The following is a 19,114-nucleotide window of genomic DNA, read 5'->3' on the forward strand; positions in this document are numbered from 1 at the left end:
TTTTATTCCACTGTGTTTGGAAGATATTTTGCGTGATTCCAGGCGTCTCAGATTTGTTGACACCCCCTTCGTGACCGTCCCGGACACACTGGAGACTGTTGTTCCGGTGTTGTCGAGTACTTTCCATTCTCCTTAGAGTAGAGTCCAGGTCCCTCACAGAAGTTTGTAAACTCCTCCATGAGCGAGCTCTGCCCAGCAGCTTTGACATCATTTTCTTCAATCCCTAGTTCTCATTTTTGTTCAGGAAGTATTTTTGACTGACTTATACAGATAAGCTTAATTACTATAATTTCAGTAATGGATGTCTTGAGAGGATGTGGAACAATTGCAATGTATGTTTGTGGAAAGTTTTAAAATATATTGAAAAGGCTTGTATCTGAATGCTCATGGCAGCATTACCTAAAATAGCTATGAGGATTCAGAACAAAGATCATCAGACAGATGAACAAACCAAGTACAGTGTATCAGTTCAGTGAAATATTATTCAGCCGTTAAGAAGGAGTGAATTCTGACGCATCTAACCCTGTGGATGAACCTTGAAGATATTGTTAAGTAACAAAAGCCAGACACAATGGCCACGTACTATTGTGTAATTCCTTTTATGCAGAAACACATGAAAGTAATTGATTTTATAGCAACAGAAAGCAGCTGAATGCTTGCCAAGGTCTGGGTAAGGGAGGGATTGCTTAGGGGGTGGGCTTTGGGAGGTATGTTGGCGGTGACCATGTTCTAGAATTAGCCATGCTCACCACACAATGTGTTGAATATACTCAGTGTCTTTGCCACAGAACCTTGTGCATATGTTTTTACAGTAAGAAAACAAGGGCCAGTGAGATGGCTCAGTGGGAAAGGGTGCTTGCCGCCAAGCCTGGAGACCAGAGTTCTGAGTTTCCTCCCCACGACCCACATTGGTACTCATGCTCAGACATAATACGGGCAAGGGGCAATAAGATAAATAAAGGTGAAAAGAGCTAAATCGAAGAGAATAAATGTTGACACGGTTTTAATTAAAATAGAATTATATCGCTTCCCTCCTTCCCTTTCTTCCCTCCAGAAAAAAAATCAATTTCTAAAATATAAATATGGCTATAGATAGAAAAACAAACATAAAAACCTTATTTTGAAATCATGTCTCTATCAGATATTAAAAAAATAAAGATCAAAGTCTAGAGTGAAGAAAATGTGCATGACTAAGGCTTATGTTCATCCATCATCAGAATGCTTGGTATGAAGTAGATGAAACACCCAGCCCTTTCGTTCATTGGCCAACTGTGGCACATCTGGACTTCACATGCTGACTGTTATCATGGAGTTTTGTTTTCACCAGTTTAGATGAACAAGATAAAGCCTTTGCTCTGGGGCTGTGCTCTTGCCTGGCTAAGAGAGCACGCGCTCTGTGTTAGCAGCTTCCATTATCATTGAAGAGCCTGCCTGGAAAGAGTTCATCATCAGGTTCTAATTGTGCTGAACCTCTATTCAATTTGGATTTTGGTTGTTGGTAATGATGGAAAGTCACAAAAAGCAGTGGAATGAATTGTATCTTTCTCAAAACAAATCTAAAAGTAAAGCAGATAAAAAATATTCTATTGAGAAATGTTGTAAGATGTCTGAATTGTACTTGCATTCCAGGATTATGAATAGAATTGCCTATGCCAAAATGTGGCTGTCAGCAGGGAAGAGTACTGATGCTTCTGACTGTGTTACAGTTTCCAGAGGGCTCATCTCACACAGTACAAACCCAGATTAGCATCTTCGTGTCCCAACACTGAGAACACACAAGGCATTAGTGAGATCCTAACTGTAACATAAAAGGCATTAGTGAGATCCTAACTGTAACATACAAGGCATTAGTGAGATCCTAACTGTAACATACAAGGCATTAGTGAAATCCTAACTGTTACAGCCCAAGCCTGAAGCATCATTAGTTCATCTATCACTTGTTCTTTCCCGCTGTAGTAGCAAGACATCTCATTATGTGATGTGTACTTTAAAAATAGTATTTTAGGACTAGCACTAGAAAAGCCATGTGTTGTTTCTCCTCTTTATTCTTAAAAAAGTATCCTCTTTATTCTTAGGGATAAAGTGAGTTGAACTTGAGAAGCCATATTTGTGTTTGATATTAGGTCAAACCACAATGTTTATGTTAGCTGGTTAACTAGAGTTTATCTACTGGTACAAAACTTGATCCAACAATCCCTTACGCTATAGTTTGCATATATGTTTTAAGTGGTTGCAAAGAATTCAACGTAATGTAAAAACACTAGCATGGGCTAGGCCTGGAGAGATGGATTGCCATTTAAATTAGATCCCCAGAACCACGTAGACACTGGGTTGACATGGCAACCCATCAGTAGTTCTGTACTGGGAAGGGAAAGACAAGGGATCCCTGGAACAAGCTGGAACTATCCATATGGATGAGATCCGAGAGACCTCGCCTCAATGAACAAGGTTGGAGTCCAGGAAGACTTCCTCAGGACTCCTATGTGTGCACATGTACATATAAATATTCCCACATATATGTGAGCATACATGTATGTATGTATATATATATGTATATATATACACACACACACAGAGATATGCACAAAATACATGCATGCACACCATGTTCACAGTGAAAAGGAAGAAAAAGGCTTAAGCTTAAGAATCTGGCAAACTGAGGATTAACTATCTACCCAACTTACTGGCTATTTACATGAAAAAAAGTCTGTGAATACATATGGATTTCTTAAGTATAAAGCCCTTACTGTGAAGCGTTATGTTAACACTTGGAAAGTGAGAGGTTGGGAGTTGAACAGGTGTTTCTAACTGTACTGGTCTTGATGGGAACCTGGAGAATGCTTTGTAGAAGGTGAACGTGGGCTCTGTTGGCAGTTCTCGAACTGATCTGTCATTTCTCTTCACCCCCTACCCCCCACCTACTGTATTAGGGTCGGGATAAGTAGATGTTAATATGCCTTATTTGAATAAGCTGATATGAATGCATATTGGTTCCCTTAATAATTATCTTGGCACCAGATTAGCTTTGGTTGGGCAGGAGACACGACTGCTGGGCATTTCTTGTAGATCAGCTGTCATTTTCTGTGAGTTATTAGTTAGGATCAAATTTGACATCCCCTCCCCCCATAGCTTCATGAGTTGTCATTACTAGGGGAGGTTGAGCTTTTGTTGGGTGTTCATTCTGAGGATGAGGTCATGATCTTCAGGGTTTGCATACTGATCAATGCCCACAGTAAGACTGTACTGAAGCTGCTCTTCGTAAACACAGCAAAGGCCATAAACGAAGCTGCTCGTTGCTCAAGCTGTTTCCACCTGTACTGCCATCAGACAGGAGGTACTCAGGAAACAGTCTCATCTCATTGACCTATAAGGTCTCATAGAATCAATGCTTGGGAGTACTCAGGGGCGAGGGTTTCTTCAGCAAATACCCCTTTGCTCCACTGTTCATCAAGAAGCAAGGGTGTGCCAGAATCCCTTGGAGGCATTATAGATAAATAGTAAACAAGCTTAACAAGAGGATTGCTTTGTGTAAGGAATGTAGCTAGCTAGAGAAGAGGCCAGCTGCTGTACTGAAAAGACTCAAAACTATTTCTGCCAAAGTAAAACAGGAGTTTTGTGCCAGCCCAGCCAGCTGGGCCAGGGAGCATTTCTGCTGGGTGAGTTCAGAGGACAGCTTCCCACCCCGGTCCTGGGCCAGCCTTACTGGTATGCCTCACCTGTTGGGTCTCTTGCTTTTCCTACTTCCAGCTCACAGGTCACAGTGGAAGGGATGATGATTGGAGAATGATTTGTCCATGAATTGAGATGATCCACACATCTCCATCCATCAACCACCCCAGTAACTTGACCCTAGACATTGTCATGTCTAGCTGCAAAGGAGGCTGGAAGCATGGCCTCTTTCCAAGCCAGCCTAACTGCATTCGGGAGAATAACAATGGGCCAAAGTGAAGTGTATAGAATATTGGATGACAGCAGTGTCATGGAGGAAAAGAAAGCAGGGGGGAAGGGTGAAACCCTATGGATTGATAGTGCAGCTTTAGTTCCGTGAACAGCACCACTCAACAAACAACAGCTGAGGGAGTGATCTGCCTGGCCATGTGGGAAGAGCAGACAGAGGCGGTGACGGATAGGTGACAAAATGCAGGTTAAAGGAGGCAGTGTTTATTTGGGTTCATGGCAGGGGATACAGTCCATCATGGTGCAGAAGGCACGGCAGTGAGACCAGTTCCTGGTCGTGGCAACATGAGGCTGCTTGTTCACATCTCATTGAATCAGGAAGAGAAAGGGATGCTGGTGCTCAACTGGCTTTCTCCTTTACCCCTTTCAGACCCCAGCACATGGGATGGTATTGCCCCAAATCAGGGTGGGTCTTCCTCAATCTTCTCTTCAGACTCTCACAGGCAAACCCATGGTTGTGCCTCACTACTGCCTTAGGTGTTTCTTAATTCAGAAACAAAATGGCAGTCCAAATTAGCCAATGCATAGAGAAATGGATGTTCTTTTAGGAGAGATGGCCATGGTTGCAGTGAGGAGCCTGTCTGGGCCTATTGAGCTCTGGTATAATTCATAACCATGGAGACAGTTAGCAACCATGGTCCGTGTGAACCTGGCGTGTGGGCCACATGAACCTGGGTGCTGTGGGATGTTCTGTATGGCAAATGTGTTGCTCTGATTGGTCAATAAATAAAACACTGATTGGCCAGTGGCTAGGCAGGAAGTATAGGCGGGACTAACAGAGAGGAGAAAAGAAAGAACAGGAAGGCAGAAGGAGTCACTGCCAGCCGCCACCAGGATAAGCAGCATGTGAAGACGCCGGTAAGCCACAAGCTATGTGGCAAGGTATAGATTTATGGAAATTGATTAGTTTAAGCTATAAGAACAGTTAGCAAGAAGCCTGCCATGGCCATACAGTTTGTAAGCAATATAAGTCTCTGTGTTTATTTGGTTGGGTCTGAGCGGCTATGGGACTGGCAGGTGACAAAGATTTGTCCTGACTGTGGGCAAGGCAGGAAAACTCTAGCTACACCCGGGGCTCAGAAAAAGCAGCCCACAAGTCAGACAGCCATGGGGTTCAGTGAGCTGCTTCATCTAGGTCTGTCATGTAAAGGCCAAGTTCCTCTCCATGGGAAACAAACAGGTCACAGGGTGACCACAGCATTCCCCTACAGCCCAAATGCCTGGACCTGGCTGGTTCCAAACTCCTTGGGAGGAATGTCAAGCCCCTCAACTTCACAGGGGCTCAGGATCTGCAGAATAAGCCACTCTTTGATCTACCCTGGAGGAAACATACTCAGGAAGGAGAAAGGTTTGTTAGTGCCAGAGTGTAAAGTGGTAGAATTCCCTGGATTTTTTACCCTAGTTCCCTCCTTTTCCAGCCAGCCCTGTCTGAGCAAGGCCCTTTGTTTGGAAGGGTCTCCAAGTTGAAGGAAGGAACTTTTGGGTTGTTTTTGTTTATTTCAAAGTTTTTTTTTTTTCATTTTACATACCAACCACAGTTCCCCCTCCCTCCCCTCCTCTCACTCACTCCCACCTTCCTCCCACCTTGTCCCTCATCTACTCCTCAGAGAGGGTAAGGCCTCCCATGGGGAGACAATAAAGTCTGGCATATCAAGTTAGGGCAGGACCAACCCCCCCCTCCCCCCATATTGAAGCTGAGCAAGGTATCCCTCCATAGGGAATGGGCTCCAAAAAGCCAGTTCATGCACTAGGGATAAATCCTGGTCCCTCTGCCAGGGGCCCCACAAACTACCCAAGCCGCACAACTATCTCATGCAAGTTCTCCAGCTATCACTCCAAAGTCAGTGAACTCCAACTAGCTTGGGTCAGCTGTCTCTGTGGGTTTCCCCATCATGATCTTGACCCCTTGCTTATTATAATCCCTCCTTCCTCTCTTCGACTGGACTCCAGGAACTTCACCCAGTGCTTAGCTGTGGACCTCTGCATCTGCTTCCATCAGTCACTGAATGAAGGTTCTATGATGACAGTTAGGGTAGTCATCGATCTGATTACAGGGGAAGGCCAGTTCAGGCACCCTCTCCACTATTGCTTGGAGTCTTAGCTGGGGTCATCCTTTATGAGTCCCTGGGAATTTCCCTAGCACCAGGTTTCTCTCTAACCCCATAATGGCTCCCTCTATCAAGATATCTCTTTCTTTGCTCTCCCTCTCCGTCCCTCCCCCAACTCGACCATCTCAATCCCTCATATTCTCTTGCCACCTCCCCTAACCTTCCCCTCCCCACCATGTTCCCAGTTTACTCAGGAGATCTTATCTATTTCCCCTTCCTAGGGGAATCCATGCATGTCTCTCTTAGGGTCCTTCTTGGTACCTAGTTTCTCTGGGGTTGTGGATTGTAGCCTGGTTACCTTTGCTTTACATCTAATATCCACTTATGAGTGAGTACACCATGTTTGTCTTTTGGGGTCTAGGTTACCTCACTCAGGATGTTTTTTTTTCTAGTTCTATCCATTTGCCTGCAAATTTCATGATGTCATTGTTTTTACAGCCAAGTAATACTCCATTGTGTATATGTACCACATTTTCTTTATCCATTCTTTGGTTGAGGGGCATCTAGGTTGTTTCCAGGTTCTGGCTGTTATGAATAATGCTGTTATGAACATAGTTGAACAAGTGTCCTTGTGGTATGATTGAGCATGCCTTGGGTATATATATGCCCAAGAGTGGTATTATTGGGTCTTGAGGTAGATTGATTCCCAATTTTCTGAGAAACCTCCATACTGATTTCCAAAGTGGTTGTACAAGTTTGCACTCCCAACAGTAAAGGAGTGTTCCTCTTGCTCCACATCCTCTCCAACATAAGCTGTCATCAGTGTTTTTGATCTTAGCCATTCTGACAGGTGTAAGATGATATTTCAGAGTCATTTTGATTGCATTTCCCTGATGACTAAGGATGTTGAGCAATTCCTTAAATGTCTTTTGGCCATTTGAGATTCTTATGTTGAGAATTCTCTGTTTAGCTCTGTAGTCCATTTTTTTAATTGGATTGTTTTGATGTCTAGTTTCTTGAGTTCTTTATATATTTTGGAGATCAGCCCTCTGTCAGATGTGGGGTTAGTAAAGATCTTTTCCCATTCTGTAGGTTGTCATTTTGCAGGACAGAACTCTTGTCTGTCCCCAAGGTTCCATCATTAGGACTGAAAAAAGTGGGCACCTCTAGGCATATGAATCTCTTGAATTACCGGACACTTCGATTCCCTGTTCATGTAAATAAATCTGTGCCTTTTCCTCCTTTTAATCTGTGTATTGTCAGCTTATGTCAGCAAACTTTCCACAGGTGGGAGGAGAGAAGGAAAATGTCCACTCACTCCAATACTGTGGTATGCCAAGCCCTGGGACATTCAAGCCCTGAAGCTATGGAGGTCAGGATGACCATCCAGCTCTCTGCTTCAGTGGGCCAAGGGCAGGTTTCTGAACCATACCATGTGTTGAGGGCTGTGTGCTCCCAGTGTTATGGGGGCAGTGGGTGGAGTTCTGGGGTATTTGGGGATACAAAGTGCAGGGGTAACATGAAAAAGGATGGGGTACTTGATCATCTTCAGACCTCTCAAGTTGGTTTTCTCCACTTTTATTTTTATCATGTGAAAGCAATTGCTGATGGTATCCACTAGCTTCAGTGTGTTATGTCCAGGTTGCAACCGCCAGGCTGGGCATAGCCAAGAATAACTATGAATGGGGTTCAACAACAACAACAAAAACCCATAAACTTGTTTAGTAACCAGACTACAGGGTTCTGGAATGTGAACGTGGTGGGTGACAAGAACATGGTGTCATAATGAGATAAGGTTGGACAGGCTGGAAGCATTTCAAGTCCAGGCTTGCAAAGGGTGTGCTGACCTGTTCCTTCCTGTCCCTTTCAGGTACCAGCAAGGTGAACCTTGTGAAGATCTCGTCCACAGCCTCCAGCCCTCGGGACACAGCCCTGGCTGCCGTCATCTGCAGCGCTCTGGCCACGGTGCTGCTCGCCCTGCTCATCCTGTGTGTCATCTACTGCAAGAGGCAGTTCATGGAGAAGAAACCCAGCTGTAAGTCTCCCGTCCCCCTGTCTTCCTGTGAAGTGAGCTTCTTAGCATTGCCACACAAAAGACCTAGCTAAGACAAGCATCACCAACTGTTTAGGATACAAGGCACAGGAAAACAGCCCTCTGCAGGAATTTTGGACCATCATTGGGATGCTGACAAGGCTGTAATGTCCCAAGGGTGCAAGGCAAAAATAAAAATTGTCTATACCCCACATTCTTAACAAGCTATTTTAAACTGTGTGTGCCTCTGTATAAGAAGAGATGGGCAGTCCTCAACTTGCCATCATTCAGCTTAACAAGTCTTCAGAGTTATGATGGTGTGACGGCATACCTCTTAAGCCTCTCTGCTTCTCAATTACATAGGCACTGTTAAGGAACAGGCCAGGCCATAGCTTGGTGGTAGAGCACTTGCCTAACATATACAAGGCCCTGGGGTTGAATTCCCAGCACACACAAAAGTGTGGAGGTTAGACGCTGGAGAGATGGCTCCGTGGCTAAGAGCACTGGCTGACCTTTTAGAGGAAGATTCTGTTCCCAGCATCCACAAGGCAGTTTACAAGTGTCTGTAAGTCCAGTCCCAGGGGATCTGATGTCCTCTTCTGACCTCCACGGGTCCAGACATGCATGTAGCGAGCAGATACACATGCAGGCAAAATACCCTTACGTGTGCGTGTATGTGTGCGTATGTAATGACACAGGCTTTGTATTGATTGATTGGCCCACTGTAGGCTAGCAGAAGTTTATGATCCAGGTTAAGTTATTCTAGACCAAGCACTAATGTTTGGAAGACTGGCATACAGAGTGTCTTTATTTTATAGTGAGTGTCTTAGGGTAAGCAGGAGTCTATAGAATAATGGTGTTGCCTCATTAAAAACACAAAATGCCAGGCTTCCTATGGAGAAGTGTTGACTGTGGATCTCTCCTTTCCCCTAGGGTCTCTGCGGTCACAGGACATTCAATACAATGGCTCTGAGCTGTCGTGTTTTGACCAGCCTCGGCTCCGCCACTGCGCCCACAGGGCATGCTGTCAATGTCACCGGGACTCAGCCCAGACATACGGTGAGCTGAGCTATGAAGGGCCCAGAGGAACCAGGAGTGCAGAATGGGACCGCAAAACAGGGCATTGCCAAGTCCAGCTCCTATTCTTCAGAGCGGGAGACAGCGGGTCACAGGCCGATTTCCAGCCACAGCTGCTCCGTGTCAGACTCCCCTCTGCCCGCGATTGGTCTGGGTGCTCCAGGTCTCTTCAGTATTAAGAAAACAGGAATCCCCGCAGAACTTGGGACCATTTTAGCAGCTGTCCAGGCAACTCGGCCTTTCTCGTTTAGAGTCCGTTTCACTTAGAATCCCTGTGCCTGCTCTGTAGAGGTGGGGCTGACATCCTTGTGTCTGAGTCAGAGTTACTGTTGTGATGAACACCGTGGCCAAGAGCAGCTTGGGAGGGAAGGTTTCATTTGGCTTCCATATCTAGAGCCACTCTCCACCAAGGGAAGCCAGGGCAGGAACTCACACAGGGCAGGAACCTGGAGGCAGGAGCTGATGCAGAGGCCATGGAGGGGTGCTGCTTCCTGGCTTGCTCCCCATGGCTTGCTCAGCCTGCTTTCTTATAGAACTCCCCCCACTACCAGGACCACCAGCCCAGGGGCAGCCCCACCCACAATGGGCTGGGCCCTCCCCCATCAATCACTGATTAAGAGAATGCCTCACAGGCTTGCCCACGGTCTCTTCTTATGGAGACATTTTCTGACGTGAGGCTCCCTCCTCTCTGCTGACTCCAGCTGGGTCAAACTGACATCAAGCTAATCAGCACCTTGGTCGTCTGGCCAGTTCAAACCCAACACTCATGTGACTGGTTTTAATGACATCTGTGAGAAAGAGGGAGGTCCAGGCCAGGGTCCAGCCACACCTGCCTCTTGGTCTGTTGCTGGAAATAGTCATTAAGGAGAGTTGGCACAGGTGGATATGTGCATCTGACCCAGCCAGGCAAAGGTGACATGACTTTTCTCTGCCCCTGACTGATCGGCATCAACCTGAGGTTTCTACTTCATGTCCAGTCCCAGGCCTCAGCAGGTGACACCCCCCCCCCTGCACATAAATCCCGCATGGCTAACAGTACTTCTGGTGTCGGTCTGGCCCATAGCCCTCTCTATTGTCCTGAGTTTCTGGCCTGTCTGGGTATAGTGTCTATGACAGCGCCAAGTCATCTCTTAGACGCTGTGATCTGTTTCGAGTTCCTCGTATTCCAGGCTGGCTGGACTGGCCCCTTGGAATCACCCAGTGTCTCTTTGTAATGTTGCAGAATGGACCAGCTCAGTCCCGTGTGTCACACATAGAATGAGATTGTTTCACCCTTATCCCCCCTTCCCTCCTTCCTGACAGGTCTCACTGCACAGCCCAGGCTGGCCTAAAGTCCTCTGACCTGCTTCAGTCTTGGCACCCATATGCAGTTGTGGCTCTGTATTTGAAATTTGCATTCCTCCTTCTGCTAAATAGTCACCCAAACGGGATCCGCTACCTTTCCTAGGGGACCAAGGCTTAGCTGCTATGAACAAGGAAGTTCAGGAGGAAAGGCCTGGGCCTCACGCTTTTCTGCCTTTCTCAGGGCCTGTTCACCTGATTCCATCCGTGTGCTGTGAGGAGGCCCGAAGCTCTGCCCGCGCTGCCCTTGCCTGTGGGCTGCATTCTACGGCTACCCTTCAGGAGAGGTAAGTGCTTGCTCTTATAGTCAACAATGCCATACTCGTTTGCAAATATGTGTTCTCCTGATGTCCCAGCCTCGTGTTAAACTGTAGAGATCTGCTTCCCAATGACTTCTGGGAACCTGAGGGGAGAGATTCCCAAGCAGGGATTGTAGGGCCCGAGGCTGCTGGTAACTAGTCCCGTTTCCTGGCACTTTTCTCCTGGCCACTTTATTTGTGTATTATGTTCATGACATTCCTCTGTTTTTCCAAGATTTTATTTTAAAGCATAGATGCGTGTTTCTGTGTGTAAATATGTACACACAGTACAGGTGCCCTCAGAGGCTGACAGCGTCACACCCCCTTGGAGCTGGAGTTACAGGTGGCTGTGAATCTCCCGATGTGGGTGCTGGGAACTGAGCTCAGGTCCTAAGGAGCAGTGTGCACACACACGTGCCTAGCTGCAGAGTCGTCTCTCTAGCCTCTATTCCTGACATTTTTGTTATGTCAAAGTATGCTCACTTGTCACACTCTGCTGGCACACTATTCCAGAACAACAATCCAGAAAACTCAGTTAAGATCTAAGAAAATGCAGATGTTAGACATTGGATATGCTTATAATAATTAGAAATATGTATAAAAGTCACTTTTAAGGTCAATGGAGTAGCTGCAGTTGCTGCACAGAGGAAAATTTTTTGCTTGTTTGTTTTTCAAGACAGGGTTTCTCTGTGTAGCTTTGCTGTGTAGCTTTGCGCCTTTCCTGGATTCGCTCTGTAGACCACGCTGGCCTCGAACTCACAGAGATCCGCCTGGCTCTGCCTCCCGAGTGCTGGGATTAAAGGCATGCGCCACCACCACCTGGCTACACAGAGGCAAATTTAAAGCAATAGTTAGCACTGGGATTCTCAGCATGTTGCTATTGCAGCCATAGAGTTAAAACTAGCTGAAATGCTGTTCTGTAGTAGCGGTTTCTGTCCCTCACTGTATAATACTTACAAACCTTCCGGATGTGTGTTCAGAAACGCAGCTTCGGTGGGGGACACAATGCCAGCTTTCTTCGGGTCTGTTTCCCGTTCCATCTGCGGGGAGTTTTCTGATGGCTGGCCTCTGATGCGGAATCCTATGGGCGGCGACATCTCTCTTTGTGACTCTTATCCTGAACTCATTGGAGAAGATATCAACTCCCTCAGCCCAGAAAAGGAAAGCTCCACATCTCTGGATTCCAGCAGTGGTCAGGACCTGGCTGGGACAGCTGCTCGGGATTCTTCTGGAAATTTCACAGAAACTACTGACTCACCTAGAGGTGGTGATACAGTCTGGGAGCAGACCCTAGCTCAGGATGCTCAAAGGACTGCAAGCCAAGGAGGTTGGGAAGGCAGTGGCAACCTGAACCTAGCCACACCTGCGTCCTTCCAGGTAAGACACTGATGGGTTTCAGAGTGAGCTGGCTATGGCTTGTACTAGACGGGTGGGATCCAGTCTCTGTTCCCACTGTGAAATCTGGGGAGGTAGAGGAGAGATGGCTGTAATTTATTATTTCTCATACTCTACTGAAGACTGTTTTAAAGTGAATTTCAAGTCCTTTTTCCTCCTAACAAACAGAACCATTTTATGAGGGCACAAAGGGCCCTCACACTCTTCACTGGTCGTCTGAAATCTGACTGCACTGATGTGGAGTGCCCCTGACAAAGAGGTGGCTAGTGGTGGCGGTACCTGGCCATCAGCCCCCATCTCCGCTGTGGTCAAGGGATGATGGTCTTAGGCTTGACATCCCGGGCATTTATTCGTCATCAGCTCAGTTAGAATTGAGCTCTCTAACTCCTCTTTGGCTCCTGCACACAAAGCCACTGTCACCCTCTTGATGGAGTTGACTTGGTCCCATAGCGTGGGCCTCGTTTGGAATTCAGAGAGACTCTTAGTCTCCCACTGGGAAGCAGCCCCAGCCTTACAGAAGTTGTGGTCTTTGCCTGGTGGGAGGCTGTGCTTTCCGAAGCATGATGACATCGTTTCCTGAACCGGTATTTTTGCACACTGGTGTTCTTGTGGGTGACTTAAGACCCCCGGGGGCTGGCGGTGATGGTCCCTATGCAGGATGAGTATGTAAGTGTGAGAGCCACCGTTAGCCTCCACATGTGCCTCCACATGTTCGCATCTGTGCAGGGTGAGGGAATGTGGGGTGTTGGTGTTGAGCTATTTGAGGGAAGGAAGCGAGCCTGTTTCCTGACAGGAAAAGCTTTCTTGGTGATCTTACAATTTTGTTTTTTTGCTATTATTGGGGCAGAGAAGCACATGTGGATATCAGGGGACAGTTACAGGAGTCAGTTCTCTCCTTCTACTACCGGTTCTAGGGATTGGACTCCACGCATGACCGGTGCTTTACCCATGATCTCTGTTGCTGGCCCTCTTGGTACTATCTTTTAATGTCAACAGTGATGCTGCTATCAGGGAGATGGCTCGGCAGGTAACGGCGCTTCCTGCCAAGCCTGAAGACCTGAGTTTGATCCTTGGAATCTACATGGGAGAAGGAGAGAGCTGACGCCTGCAAGTTGTTCTTTGACCTTGACGTGCACCAATGGCACAAGCATCCCCCCCCCCCCCACGAAACACACAAAATAATAAGCAACAAAAAACTCAACAGGAAGGAACAGAAGGTTGGAGAGGCTCTGAGAGGGCCTGTAGCACAAATCTTAAATGGTCTTATTAATAAAAAACTTGAGGCCGGTATTAGGGTAAATGCTGAAAGATCAGGGAAACAGAACAAGCCACATCCAACCTCACCTCGCTAACTTCTCAGTTGATCTTGTTTCCTCAAACTGGAAGCCTCTGAGTCCTCATTCAAATGGACTTCAGCTGAACTGCTGCTAAAAAGCCTAAAAGTTTAAAAGCCTCTAGTTCCTGGTCCTCATACCTTATATATCTTTCTGCTTCCTGCCATCACTTCCTGGGATTAAAGGCGTGTGTCACCATGCTTGACTGTTTCCAGTGTGGCCTTGAACTCACAGAGATCCGGATGGATCTCTGTCTCCAGAAGGCTAGGATTAAAGGCGCGTGCTATCACTGACCTCTATGTTTAATATAGTGGCTGTTCCATTCTCTGACCCCCAGATAAATTTATCAAGGTGCACAATATTTCAACCACAAGCGCCCCCTAGTTCTCTAGTCTACCCATCTGCTTTTTGAATATGATAAAATGAGATGATTTGCTTCCGGCAGTAGGGTCAACATGTTGGTACTAGAGCATCAGTTGGTCAACATATTTGGTAAAAATTGTTTCCCAGTATTCAAACAGACTTCAGACCCACTGGTTTCTAGATAACCTCTTTACCTAGAAATGTTTTCCGTAGGTTTACCTGTGTTGCCAATGCAAATTGCTGATGAACACATTGCCAAAGGGCAGTGCATGAAAGCAGGGTTCTCAGCAGCACTCAGCTGGCCGATGCCTGATCTCTTTTAGAGGGAGGCCATACTTTCTGTGATACTACCCCTTGCTGGGGGTACTCATCTTGAGAACACTGTGTCTGTTCAAGGGAGACCATTAAGAGACATCCTAGTCTCTTTTTCTTTGCAAACATCTGCAAGGAGTGGGAGACTGAGGTTCTGTGACTCTGACAGATAGGGCAGCAGTGTTCAACTGGCCACCTTCGTTTCTGGAGGCCATGAATGACTTACCTCCAGATGTTTTAGGGGGCTCCATACAGAAGCAGAGCCTTCAAATGTTTGGATGAGGTTGATGAACAAAAGAAATGTTTTGTTTTTTTTTAAGTCCCTGTGGTTATTATGGGTTACATTGTCATCTTTCAAGTACTCAGCACATACTGGTAATTGTGTTGTTGCAAGACTTTCATTACTTTCTCAGAGGACACAGTAAAGGATGCTTGAGTATGTGACACCACCCTTAGTAGGCATGCACAATCAGGTTTAGAAGGACCACGAAGCAGCTTTAATGTAGAAGATACCATTTTTCAAGCCTTTCCTCTGTTGCTGTTTTAGGATGCCTGAAAGCCATCTTCCTGAAGTGGAGGTGTGGGTCTGGACACGCCTGGGTTAAGGCTTACAGACCGAGCAGTCTTTGACCTTCTATGGCTTCTGGAAGCAATAATAAATCTGAACCCAACTGGCAGCATTTCCAGCCTTTCAACCAGTTGCCTCTGAGCCAGACCGGCTGTAAGCTGAAACCCCAGCAAGAATCAAGGAGAGACTGTAGGCGGCCTCAGGACCCGCACATCTTCCCTAAACAAGAACCTCAGCTGAGGGCAGTTCGGAGGACCAATGGGTGGAATGTGCTGCCTGCGAAATTGTGGGCACAGCAAGACCCAGCCTGGCTCCTGCTTACATTCATGGTGAATGTGGTTTCACAAGACCCAGAGTATAAACTTTCATAGACACTCTCTTTCAGAACTAACCCGTTACCCTACGAAAAAGCTATGGCAGATTCCTTACTTAGATTTTAGTTAGAGCTCTGGGGATTTCTATGGAAAAAAAGTCAATTTCTCATCAGCAGAATGGTACATGTCAGTGGTTTGAAGGGGTTTTGTAGCCCTGCCTAAATCGTGGTTTGGTGAAGTTGACTGGCCTATCCGTTATGAGTAGCTCTTTTGGCCTCTTCCCCACGAATGTGTGACAGAGCTGAGAGGAGGCCTGGGTTATGGACTGTGGTCGTGAATGTGGTTAGAAATGTGGCATGAGGGGGGAGGGGGGAAATGGCACTACCCTACTGTTAAAACCACCTACTCTGTATATCCTAAAGTGTGGCTATGCGTGCCAGGGCTGGTGACTGTGGAAACGTGTGTTAGGTCTGCCCCTGTGCTGAGCTTACAAAGCCCAGGTCTCTTAGGTAGAAAGGAGATATTTATAAACATAGTAATCTGTGATCTGCATCTGAGCTTAGACAAAAGGCTTCCCTACATCCAGTGTGCTACTGAAGAACCCTTCAGTGAGCATCCAGTGCATATTAGAACGAGACATGGAAAGTGTGGTTGGCAGACAGTTTGGGAGAACAGGCTCCCTGGTGCCATGTACCTAACCTAGGCTCTGTAATACTCATGGTGTTCTCATGTGGGAGTGTTCTGTAAGGCATTCCATCTTCTTCCATGATGGCATTTGCCTTCCAGAACAGTCTCTAAGGCTAAGGAAGTTTTTCTCTTCATCTTATGCCTTATGACTTCGTTGAGCAGGATTTACTTGGTTTCCAGGTTGAACTTACATCATCAGATCTGACCTCTGCCTTTCAACCCTTTGCTCTTGTTCTGTTACATTACACTTTGAAAAGAGCATCAGTGTGATAGAATTCACTAGCATATCTGTTCTGAAGATGCCCTGCTTAAATGGGCTCTTTTACCCAACACTAAATCCAAACATTGAGATGCAATCTTCCTAGACTTTTTTATCTTCTGTTTCCCCCCCATGGTTTTCTCTCTTTGTAAGACATGAGTAGAATTTAATGAGCCCTCTTACTGTGGCCTCTCTCTATTCATTATTATAGCTTTTGATGTGTGTCTTCGGGCTTGTCCATATCTATTGCTTCACATGGCATCTGTTCTTCTACCAGATGTAGGAAGAACTTACCATAGTGTTCCATGGTAGTCCACATCTGTTTTCATGTCCACATGGTACCCAGTCATAACTGATTGGCATTTTGTTTGTGTGTCCCCAACCCTGATGAGAATTTGGCTTTAGGAAAGTCATAAAATATTTAGGATTTAACCAGCTGACTTCCATGAGGGTGAAAACTGCGCTCCCCCAAATGGCATTCTCATAATGCACATGTGTATGCCATTGTTTGCAACCCAATCATCTGTGTTATGACAGAGAGATGATCAAAGCCAGCAGGGTTGTGTTCCTTTGTGTAACCTGAATATATTTCCCACATGCCGAGCCCTGATGGACTTCAAAGACAGACACTGCTGAGGAAAGCCAGACTGATTGGAAGTGAGACTTTGGCCCCAAATCCCGAAACATCACTTTCAATCAGAAGAGAAATGCTGAGGGTTAAAAATTGATTTCATTTGATACTGCATTTGGAAGATCCCAGATTATCATCAAAAAGGAGACTCCTCCCACTGGCCACTCTAGAAAGATGCAATTGTGTTTTACATTTTATACTCTGTAAACAAGGGGGGGAAGCTGCAACCTGCACCCCATGTTATTGGAACATCTTACAAGGCTGTTTACAAGGAGCTGGAGCGCTGATGCCAGACACTGGGATAGAGAGGCATTCAGGCCTAGGGGGCACTGGTGCCACCTTCACATGGCAGAAGCAAGGACAAGATGGAGAAAAGGATTGTTGGATCAGTCAGGGCAAGTCATGTGTTTTCTATTTTGAATATATGGAATATATTTTGAATTGTGGGGTTTTCTACTTTCAAGTTACTGCTGCTGTTACTTAGGATAAGAACTGCTCTCTGTGTCAGAAGAAAAAGAACAGAAAAGGAAAAAGAAACAATCATTGCTTTTAAGATAGTTTGTATCAGCTTAGATATCATCACAACTGTTTTACATACTGGAATTTATAAATTGTAAGTTATCACTTTCCAATACAAACCTTTTTTAATGCTTTTTAAAAATTGTGAAATAAAATCGATACTTGTCATTCTTAGTTACATGTCATCTGAGTGTTACAAATCATAGAGAGTGCCATGCAAGTCACAGTTGAGGGCACACAGAGCCATTGTGGAGGACACATAGTCATTGGTGAGGGTCAAAAAGAGTCATTGTGAAGGTCACACAGTCATGGTGAGGGCACATAAACCACTGTGAAGGTCACAAAAAGTCATTGTGAAGGTTAAGCTGAGTCATTGTGAAGATCACACACAGTCATTGTGAAGATAAGAAGAGTCTTCCTGGGGTTAACATAGAATAATTGCAAAAGCACAGAAGTCTTTATAAGTATACACAAAGTCATTGTGAAGGTCACAGAAAGTCATTGTGAGCATGATAAAGAGTCATTGTAAAGAACATACATTTGTGAGGGCAAAAAAAGTCATTGTGAAGAATAGCAGAATCATGTTGGAAGGCACACAGTCACTGTGAAGGCACATAAAGTCATTGTGAAGCAGTTACTATGAGGGCATACAAAGTCATCTGGAGGGAACACAAAGGATTGTGAGGACATGCAGTCATTGAGAGGCCACAAAAAGTCATTCTGAAAGTCACACAAAGTCATATGAGGACACAAAAAGTTATTGTAAAAGTGACAGATTAATTGTGAAGGTACAGAGAGTCATACATATTCATAATAAAGACCAAATATTAATTATGAGTACAAAATTATTCTGATATCATATGTAGTCATTGCAAGGGCTCAAAAGTCATTGAGAGGATATATAATGTCACTGTGAAGGTCACATGGATTGTGATGGCAGTCATTCATGAGGACATACAAGTGATTGTGAGCTCTCAAAGTCAATGTTTAGGTCATACGGAGACATTGGGATGGAGCACAGAGTCATTGTGAAGTCATTGTGAGGGCCCATAGCATTTTTGAGGACACACAAGTCATTGTGAAGGTCACAAAGAATCCTGTGATGATTACACAGCCTCGTTGTGAGGGCATAAGTCATTGCTTGGATCATACAGAGTCATTGTCAAGGTCACAAAGAGTCAGTGTAGAGGTCATATAGTCATTGTGAAGGTGACAAAGAATCATTGTGAGGACACCCAAAGTCATTGGGAGGATCACACAGAGTCATTGTCAAGTTCATATAGAGACATTGTGATAGTTACACAGTCATTGTGAGAGCCAGACATAACCATTGTAAGGGCATGTGAACTCATTATGAGGGCACACAAAATCATTGTGAGGTCACACACAGTCACTATGACACCAAACAGTCATTGTCAGAGTCACAGTCAAATTTTAATGTGAGAGTATGATGTCATGATAAAGATCACAGCGAGTCATTGTGAGGTTACAGAGATTATGAGGGCACACAGCCTCATTTTGAGGGCACATAAATCATGAAGTCACAAAAACTCATTGTGAAAGTCATGCACAGTCATTATGAATATCACACATTGCCATTGTAATGGTGAACAAAGCCATTGTAAAGATAACACAGTGTCTTTGAGAGAGGACACAATGTAATTTTGTGAATCACAGAGTCATTGTAAGGACACACACTCATTGTGAAGTCACACATAGTCATTGTGAGGATACATAAAATCATTGTGAGCATCAATGCCTCACTCTTCATCTCACACAAAGTCATTGTTAAGGTCATACAGAATGCATGTGCATGACACAGAGTTATAATCACACAGTTCATTTGAGGGCATCATTAAGGTCACACAGAGTCACTGTGAGACCACACAAAGTCCTTGTGTAAGCACAGAGAGTTGTCATGAGAGCACAGACGTCATTGTGAGGGCACATGATGTCATTGTAAAGGTCACACAATGTC

The 19,114-nt window shown here is 45.4% G+C and overlaps 1 protein-coding gene across 3 annotated transcripts in view; it reads left to right on the plus strand.

The window, feature by feature from the left end:
* The window catches only part of Tnfrsf19 (TNF receptor superfamily member 19), a 95,760-nt gene extending 78,456 nt beyond the window's left edge, over window positions 1-17,304 (plus strand). For all 3 annotated transcript variants that reach the window (XM_028870359.2, XM_028870361.2, XM_028870360.2), the window contains exons 6-10: window positions 7,876-8,040; window positions 8,971-9,096; window positions 10,640-10,742; window positions 11,735-12,131; window positions 14,706-17,304. In XM_028870359.2, the coding sequence (XP_028726192.1) occupies window positions 7,876-8,040; window positions 8,971-9,096; window positions 10,640-10,742; window positions 11,735-12,131; window positions 14,706-14,714 (800 nt within the window). In that variant the 3' untranslated portion in view covers window positions 14,715-17,304. The remainder of the gene's footprint in view (window positions 1-7,875; window positions 8,041-8,970; window positions 9,097-10,639; window positions 10,743-11,734; window positions 12,132-14,705) is intronic.
* Window positions 17,305-19,114: the final 1,810 nt, after the last annotated feature.

This window comes from Peromyscus leucopus, chromosome 9, assembly GCF_004664715.2.
Source record: "Peromyscus leucopus breed LL Stock chromosome 9, UCI_PerLeu_2.1, whole genome shotgun sequence".
NCBI lineage: Eukaryota > Metazoa > Chordata > Mammalia > Rodentia > Cricetidae > Peromyscus > Peromyscus leucopus.